At 51.2% G+C, this 8,623-nt stretch overlaps 1 protein-coding gene across 3 annotated transcripts in view; it reads left to right on the top strand.

Moving 5' to 3' along the window:
• Nucleotides 1-613: 613 nt before the first annotated feature.
• Nucleotides 614-8,623, top strand: part of PSTPIP1 (proline-serine-threonine phosphatase interacting protein 1) — a 42,269-nt gene continuing 34,259 nt past the window's right edge. For all 3 annotated transcript variants that reach the window (XM_023510107.1, XM_023510106.1, XM_003784543.3), the window contains exon 1: nt 614-1,027. In XM_023510107.1, the coding sequence (XP_023365875.1) occupies nt 1,017-1,027 (11 nt within the window). In that variant the 5' untranslated portion in view covers nt 614-1,016. The remainder of the gene's footprint in view (nt 1,028-8,623) is intronic.

The following is an 8,623-nucleotide window of genomic DNA, read 5'->3' as shown; positions in this document are numbered from 1 at the left end:
CCCTGTGCACCTGTCCTAGAAAACTGGAAATTCCAGAAATATTTTTGACACTATCTCTTTTCTAAAGACTAGGAGTGGCAGCTATAGAAACTGAGGCTCAGAGTATCAGAGACCTATTAGAGTCCTTTAGCCGCTGAAGAGTAGGGCCCAAACGAAACAAAAACGGGCTCAGCCTGGGTTTCCACACTCCTACCTCCCTCAAGCACAGCTGCGTCTGTCCCCAGCCCATAAGCCCTTTGAGGGCAGGCCACCAAGTAGCCAGGGTTTGATGAGTGATAGATGTCCCAGGCCTGGAGTGGCTCGCTGGTGCAGGGTAGAAAGTCTAGCATCTCTGGGCCTGGCCTGGAAAGGGGCCAGGCTGCTCATGACAGCACCTAGGGCTCTCCATGCCCGCAGCGTCAGTGGGCTTCAAGCTCCTCATATTTAAGGCCTCTGAGAATAAACTGAGCCAGGGCATCAGGAGGATGCAAGCAGAGGCAGGCAGCAGGATGGCAGGTGGCAGGCGGGGCACTCAGGGAAGGCAGCAGCTCCACTTCCTGTGGGCGAGGGCCCTGGTGCCTGCCCCACGAGGCTTGCACAAACCTTCTGCGCAGGCCTCAGGCTGTCTGCCCTCCCGGCCTGAGCTCCTGCCCGCCTCTCCTTCTGGCCACTGTCCCCTACTCAGGGCTGGCATCCTTGCTCCCTGCTCTGGGTCTTAGACTGTGTCCTCTGTCGCTGCAGGGCAGGCTGGCGAGGGGCCGGCGGACACCAGGTCCCGCCCTCCCATCACTGAGCACTGCTCCTTCCTCATTTTGCTGCTGATTCTCGCCCCAAACAAAACAGGTTGAGCCCTTTTCCTCCCCTTGGCGGCTGGTCTCTGGCTTGCTGCTGCCTTCTGAGTGCTGCAGACGGCGTCGGCCAGGGAGGGAGGACCGGGACGCTGCTCCTGGCGCCTGGCCCACGGGCAGGCCCGCGGCCGGAGAGCGAGCAGTGCAGCGGCAGTTGCCTGAGGATGATGCCCCAGCTGCAGTTCAGAGATGCCTTTTGGGTGAGTGCGGATGGCCGGGGGCACTGAGCAAGTGGAATGGCCTAGTGAGGCCCGCACTTCCACGGCAGTTGATGGGATGTGGCTCTGAGGTGGGAGTTTGTTTGCTCTTAAAAATAGTGTTTGACTTTTGGTCTTAACTATTGTGGAGGTGGCCTGGACCCATGCCCTGTCTGAGCTGGTGGGCAAGGGGCACCGTGGGGAGGGGGCTGCTTTCTCCTTTGGAGAAAAGGAGCTTGCCAGGAGTGTCTATGAGGATAGACGCGTGAGTACAACATGTGGGTCACAGATTTGGGGCCCAGACAAAGTTGGGTACAGACCTTGACTGCGTGACTTACAGGCTGAGCAGGTCATTTCATGCCTCTGAGCCTCACTTTCTCCATCTACATAATGGAGATAAAAAAAAAAACTCAGCATACTAACTGAATGGAGGATTGAGCAAGGGCTCTAATGCACTAAGGCCCAGCACCTTGCTGGCATGCCAAATGGTGAGTCTCTTCCCCCAAGCCAACACCTCCTCCCTGTAGACCTTAGGGGTCCTTCAAGGAGGCAGCCAGGCTGGGTACTTCCTTGCTTGCTTTCTTAAATTCAGTGCAGGCATAAATCAAGTCATTTCCCCCATGAAATAAAGGCGCCCAGCCAGTGGTGGAGGAAAAGTGGCTTGGCCCAGGCCACATAGCCTGCAGCCCAGCTTGGGCCTCAGATCCCCTTGGAGTTTTTTCCAGCTGTCCTTCAACCATCCCTCTGGTCCTTAAATTTTAGCTGTCCCCACATCTCTTGGGGGAAAAGCTAAGACGTCTCTATTTAGAGCTGGGGGATATAACTGTCCTCACTCTCTGGCCCTTAGCTCAACCTCAGCCAACAGCCTGGCCCTCCATGGGCCCTGTCCTGGGGCCGCAACCAGGAGGATGAGAGCTAATGAGCCAGGTCTCCCCCTACTTCTGGGCCAGCTCTGCTTGGGGCCTGTGGCCAGTGTGTGAGTGGCCTGCTTCCTCTGCACTGACTGCACAGTGGCAGAGGACCCACCCTGTGCCTCTCTAAGCCTCAGTTTCCCCATGTCTACAAAGAGAGAGCAGGGCCAGCCCGGAGAAGCCAGTGGTGGTAGAGCTGGCATGGCCCATCTAAGCAGTAGGCACCAGGGTACTCATAGCTCAGGCTGGCAGCTGGAACTCTGGGAGTAAACCTGGGGGGCATGAGTCACAAGATCACTGCCCTGACTTGGAGTACAAAGTTGGGGAAGGGGTAGAGGCTGGAAATCCAGGCTACTTTGTGACCCAGGGCAGGCCAGGACCTTGTACCTAGCCCAGAGCTCCCAGGCCCACCTTCCCTAGAGTGGAACTGAGGCAGGGAGCAGGATCTGTGTGGGGGAATGGAATATGAGGGAGCAGGGTGTGGTAGCAGTAGCAGAAGCAAGCTACCAGCCCACCTGTGGGACCCTTCTGAGTGGCATCCCCCCAAGCTTGGCACTGCCATGCCCTGAGCTGCTGTGACCTCCATATACCTACTCTCCTCCATGCCTGCTTCCTTGGGCCTAGGGTGAGGATACCGCTTTCCTAGGGAAAGCCAGAGCAGGAAAGGCAGAGAGGTGGCCAGTGGGAGCCTCTTACCTGAGCCTGGCCAGACCTACTCCCTAGAAGATCAGTGCAAGCATCACTGCCTGGGGGCTCTGGATGAGAATGCTGCTCCCTTGCGCCCTGCCCAGTGCACAGTAGGATGCCACAGAAGGCATGAGGGCTATTCTCAGGCTGTGTACACGTTCACTGCTTTAATCCTCATGACACATGCTATTGTTGTCCCTGTTTTTCAGCTGAAGGAACTGAAGCACAGAGAGCTTAAGGGACTTGCCTGGGGTCACACAGCTGGGATAAAGCCTGGAAAGTCTGGCTCCAGCGCTTGTGTGGCCTGTTGTGTGTCACTACCCCACTATGTTCCTAGCAGAGCTGCATCTTTGGGCTTCGGGGTCCACATAGGGAAGATAGAGGAAAAAAAATCTTCCCTCTTACTTCCCAGAGGGGTAAGAAGATTGGACGAGGAGGACAGAACAGTATTTTGAAGCTCACATTCAATGTCTGTAAAACAGAAAAGGGACATTCCTCAGGCTGCAGAGGGTATGTTAAGAACAGCCCAGCCGGCTTGGCCTCTCATCTTGGTTCCCCCTAACCCTAGCCCAAGGCACTGCTGTTAAACCCCGAAGCCTGGCAGCATGCTGGTTAGAAATGACTGGTCTTGCCAGGGGTGGTGGCTCCCAACTGTAATCCCAGCACTCTGGGAGGCCAAGGCAGGTGAATCCCTTGAGCTTAGCAGTTTGAGATCAGCCTGAACAAGAGTGAGACACCTATTTCTAATAAAAACAGAAAAACTAGTCAGACATGGTGGCAGGTCCCTGTAGGCCTGGCTACTTGGGGGACTGAGGCAAAAGGATCACTTGAGCCTAGGAGTTTGAGGTTGTTGTGAGCTATGATGCCACAGCACTCTACCCAGGGCAACAAAGTGAAATGCCACCTCAAAAAAAAAAAAAAAAGAAGAGAAAAAGAAATAGAAATGACTGGTCTTTAGATAGTGGAAAGAAATCTCTGTACTAGAAAGGTATGTTTACTATCAGAGCCCTTTTTTACCTGGCAACCCCACCCATCCAGAACACGGGTGGGAGCCAGCCCTGTTTCTGGCATAAGCTCAAGGAGGGAGGAAAAGTGTTTTCTGGGAAGCCACTGATGATGCCCCTAATGGATTTCAGCAATGCTTATATGCTTTACTCATGGGAGATGCCCCATAGCTTTAGTCAGGGCCTGTGAACTCTAATTTTACCCACAATGTTAACAGCCTTAGTCATGTGGTCATTTAATTTATAGAAACAGCAATTACTAGGGACTACACAAGACCTGATATGCAGTTGGTAATGGATAAATATTAGTGGATCTGGACTGTCAGAGGCAGTTTGACAGACAGTTAGTAGCCTGGTAGCAAGGAAGGAAACAGACATTAAAAGTCGGTGTGATAGCACAGAAAGCAGTGGGGACATTCAGCTTGGGAGCAGTCCTATCCCTCAGCAGGCCTGTGTTTGCAGTTCTGTCAGTGTGGCCACACGGGGTTTATTGACAGCCTGCTTTTAGCTCAGGCAGAGCCCTCAGATGCAGGCTGAGAATGTAAGGCAGGGGTGGACTAGCTGCAGTGGAGGAAAGGGATAATTTGATTTCTGTGATACACGCATGATAGAGAGCATCACCCCTTTGCAGGAAGTCTGTGGCTAAGCCTAAAACTGAGACGAGGTTGAGGCTGAGAATAGCAGCTGTCCAGGCCAAGAGGCCTTAGGTCTCATGCTACCTGACCCAGCACTGAGTCTAGGGGACCTGGAAGCCCAGAGAAGGGAAGCCCCCCCACCACCACCACCACCCACTTGCCAGTGGCTCTGCCCCCAGAGAGCAGCCAAACCGTATTGCAAGAGACATCTGTCTGCATCCCCAAGACAGGGCTGGTGAATCGGGTACATACTAAGTAAATATTTATAGAATAAATGAATGGACAGGGAAAGTCCCCATGTCCACCTCCCTTCCTGAAGTTTTCATACTTCATTTCACTTTAGTTGAATTCTACAAGTGTTTCCTAGGCAGGGTTCCCTACTGGCTGGTCCAAGCTGGACCCCTGAGCTTCACCCCACATCTAATCAGGTGAACGAGACTGTCTTGACCTGAAGGAAGCCACAGTTCAGTACTGGAGCTGGAGGGGTAACTGGGCCAGGCGAGGGGTGCCTGTGAGGGACGATGTCTGAGTCGTGCTGTACCCTCACCCCTGTGCCCTATATATCCAGTGGCCTTTGAAAAGATATCTCTGGATATTGTTTTAACAGGGAAAATCTAGTTCTGGACCAGGTTTTATTCACATCCCTATCCCCGCTCTTTTGAGGTAGTTAAAAGGAAAAGTCAGGGCCCGGTTGCAGCTGGGCCATATACACTGCAGTGACCTCCTCCCACCATCTGGGTGGGAGCCACCAAGGTGATGTGGGGAGAATAGGCCTGAGCTTTCCCTCTGACATGTGGTCATCTCTCTCCTCTGAGGCTGGGCTCTGGCTTCACCGGAAAGGGAAGGTGGGCCTCTCCTTGTGCAAGGTGGGCCTCTCCAAAGCCATTTAACAGGTGACGGCACCACTGCTAGGCGGAGACAGTGACTTACCATGTCCACACAGTGGGCCTGAAGCTGGCCCCTTCCCCTTTCCCATGTGTCCACTCAGCTGCTGGTGCCTCTTCCCCTTCCCAGTTCCGAGACACTGAGGTTCCCCATTTAGGAGGCTATAAGGAAGGGGGCCGAGGAGACCACTATGGCTGTCCTGAAGCTGCCTGTCTTCCACCCAACCCCAGGACCCATCTATCATGGCCCTGGGCCATCAGGAGAGGTGACATTTTCTGGGCACTGGTTCTGCCCTGGGCTTTAAAGCTATGTATGTACCTTCTAATGAAACAAAATCAGTTAACGTAGGGTCCAAAAAGACAAGTGGGAAAATGGAGAGAAACAGGGGGAAAGAGCACATTTACTCTCATCACAAAACTGCTAATATTTTGCTGTTTCTATAAGATGGGCTTACAGGTGCAAGCATATTGAATACACATTTTTGTAACCTACCCTTTTTTCTAGGATTTAAATTTTTATATTTAAGTCTGGGTGTGGTGGCTTACCTCTATAATCCTAGCACTCTGGGAGGCCGAGGCGAGTAGATTGCTTGAGATCACTAGTTCAAGACCTGCCCTGAGCAAGAGGGAGACCCCCAACTCCACTAAAGTGGAAAAAAAACTGAGGCAAGAGGATCACTTGAGCCTGAGTTTGAGGTTGCTGTGAGCTATGATGCCATAGCACTCTACCAAGGGCGACAAAATGAGACTGTGTCTCAAATAAATAAATAAAATGAAAGTTTATATTTAATTGTGGTAAAATAATACACATGACATAAAATTTACCCTCTTCGCCATTTTTTAAGTGTATGGATCAGTAGTGTTAAGGATGCTCTCACTGTTGTGTGAACCTGTTTTTTAGTGAAACTTCATGGTGGACACTATGGGTGTGGGCTTTTTGTCCCCAGTAAAACCATCGTTAGTGAGCGCACGGTTCTTCAGTTCGTGGGCTTGGTGGGCGTGCTGTGGTCTATTTGCCCAGTCCCCTATTGTTTTTTGTTCTTCTTTTTTGAGACACAGCCTCAAGCTGTCACCCTGGGTAGAGTGCTGTGGCATCACAGCTCACAGCAACCTCCAACTCTTGGGCTCAAGTTATTCTTTTGCCTCCGCCTCCCAAGTAGCTGGGATCACAGGCACCTGCCACAACATCTGACTATTTTTTTTTTGGTTGCAGCCGTCATTGTTGTTTGGTGGGCCCAGGCTGGATTCGAACCTGCTACCTTAGGTGTATGTGGCTGGCGCCTTAGCCACTTGAGCCACAGGTGCCAAGCCCTAGTCCCCTATTGTTGTACACTTAAGTTATTGCCAGTAACTTACTATTCTGGACAATGACACAATGGGTCACTTGAAGATTATTTCCTTGGGTAGATTCCCAGGAAAGGAGGCATTTCTGGGTGAGAGAATGAGGCCATTTCTCTAGCTGGTGGCACCAGTAGCCATTTGGGGATCTCTCATAGTCCTCTGGTTGGACAGGAGCAGGAAGGAGGGACTGGAGTGGCCTGGAAGGGACTGGGCCAGTGGGCAGGGCCCTGATGGAAGCCAGAGCCTGTTCAGACCATGGGAGCAGGTCAAGTTCCTGGATCCTTGTAGGCTAAGAGGCCAGTGGCTGAGGAATGGTTCTCTGGAGCAGCGGGCACTTGTGGACGGCAGCACAGGAGGTGGGAGAGGGAGGCCTGGCTGCCTTGCCTCTGCTGCCACCAACTAACTACCTTCCTGGCAACTCCCCCGGGCGCTGCTGTCAGAGGGAATGAGGACGATGATCTGTATTGACAGGAGAGCTCATCAATACTGGTGTCACGTGTCCAGAGCATAGCTCTGGGGAGTATGTCTGGTACACAACCTGTTGTGAACACTGAGGAATAAGGATTTATCCTGGGATAGGCTTGTATCAACAGGACTCTGGACAGACACACAGGGAACTATGTAAAGTGGCTGTCTGCTGGGAGAATGAGAGAAAAGAGGCAGATGAGGGATGGGGCTGGGTGGCTGTGAGTGTTTTTAGGACAGATGTTTTTATGTGGTTTGATTTTTCAACCAATAATTGTACTAATTATTCAAAAATTAAGTAATTAAAAATGAAAAGAAGGATGTTTATTTCAAGTTCCATGAAGATATTTTCTGAGTAGCAGCTCTGTCAATCATCCTCCAGGGGGTGGCAATAGCGCCTGTTTGTTGAGTGTTTGTTACATGCCAGGTCCCTTCCATGTGTTCCCAGACCCACACTGCAAGGAAGGGTCTCTGTGGTGGGAACTGAGGCAAAGGCCAGACCAAGGTCACATGTACAGGGTAGAGCAGGGACTCCCACCAGGTCTATTTGATCCATTGCCCTCTGCCCCTGAATTTTGAGGAGACCGACTAGTTTGTTCTTGGTTCATTGGCCCTCTACATGTTAACACTGGTTTCTGTGGTCTTGGAAAATAGGGTGATTTTTCTATTCCCCATCTAATTTTCTGCAAGCAAGTACATATGTCATTAAAAGGAAAACTATTATTACTATTATTTTGAGACAGAGTCTCACTCTGTTGCCCAGTGCCATGGTGTCACCCTAGCTCACAGCAACCTCAAACTCCTGGGTTCAAACAATCCTTCTGCCTCAGCTTTCCAAGTAGCTGGGACTACAGGTACCATTATAATGCATGGGTAATTTTTCTATAGACTCCATTTAGAGATGGGAGTCTCCCTTTTGCTCAGGCCGGTCTCCAATTACTTTTTTTTTTTTTTTTTTTTTTTTGCGGGGGGAATTTTGAGAAAGAAGCCATCCTCTTCCTCTTAACGATCATCCTTTTGACAATTTTTTTTTTGCAGTTTTTGTCCAGGGCTGGGTTTGAACCCACCACCTCCAGCATATGGGGCTGGCGCCCTACTCCTTTGAGCCACAGGCACCACCTATGGTCTCCAATTTCTGAGCTCAATCCATTGTCCTGCCTCAATCTCCTAGAGTGCTGGGATTATAGGTGTGAACCATCGTGCCCAGCCAGGAAAACCATTTTAAAACAAAACTAAGCAATCTCTGTTTTCAAGGCTGAGATGGTATTTTTAGGCCAAATTTGTGGTTTGATAGCATTACTCCTCAATACTCTGTGAGTATTTTGTAGTATGTGGCCCCCACCACCCCAGGGACAGAGACTTTGGCTCATCTGTGTCTGTCCCACAGGACGTGGGCAGCCACCTGACGGTGGGAGAAGACCGAAGAGGTTTGTGGTTATCCTCGCTCTGCTTTTTTGATGCTGCAGACGGTCACCTCTAGAAGTTGCTGGCTACAGGGCTCTGAATTCAGTATTATTCTTTTTTCTTTTTTTTGAGATAGCGTTTTACTTTGTCACTCTGGCTAAAGTGTGGTGGCATCATAGCTCACAGCAACCTCAAACTCTTAGGCTCAAGTGATTCTCTTGCCTCAGCCTCCCGGGTAGCTGGGACTATAGGCACCAGCCATAATGCC

The sequence above is a fragment of the Otolemur garnettii genome, unplaced genomic scaffold (genome assembly GCF_000181295.1).
Source record: "Otolemur garnettii isolate 467f Iridium unplaced genomic scaffold, OtoGar3 scaffold00011, whole genome shotgun sequence".
Lineage (NCBI taxonomy): Eukaryota > Metazoa > Chordata > Mammalia > Primates > Galagidae > Otolemur > Otolemur garnettii.
Note: the sequence above shows the minus strand (reverse complement) of the source record. Positions and strands in the feature narration are given on the sequence as shown.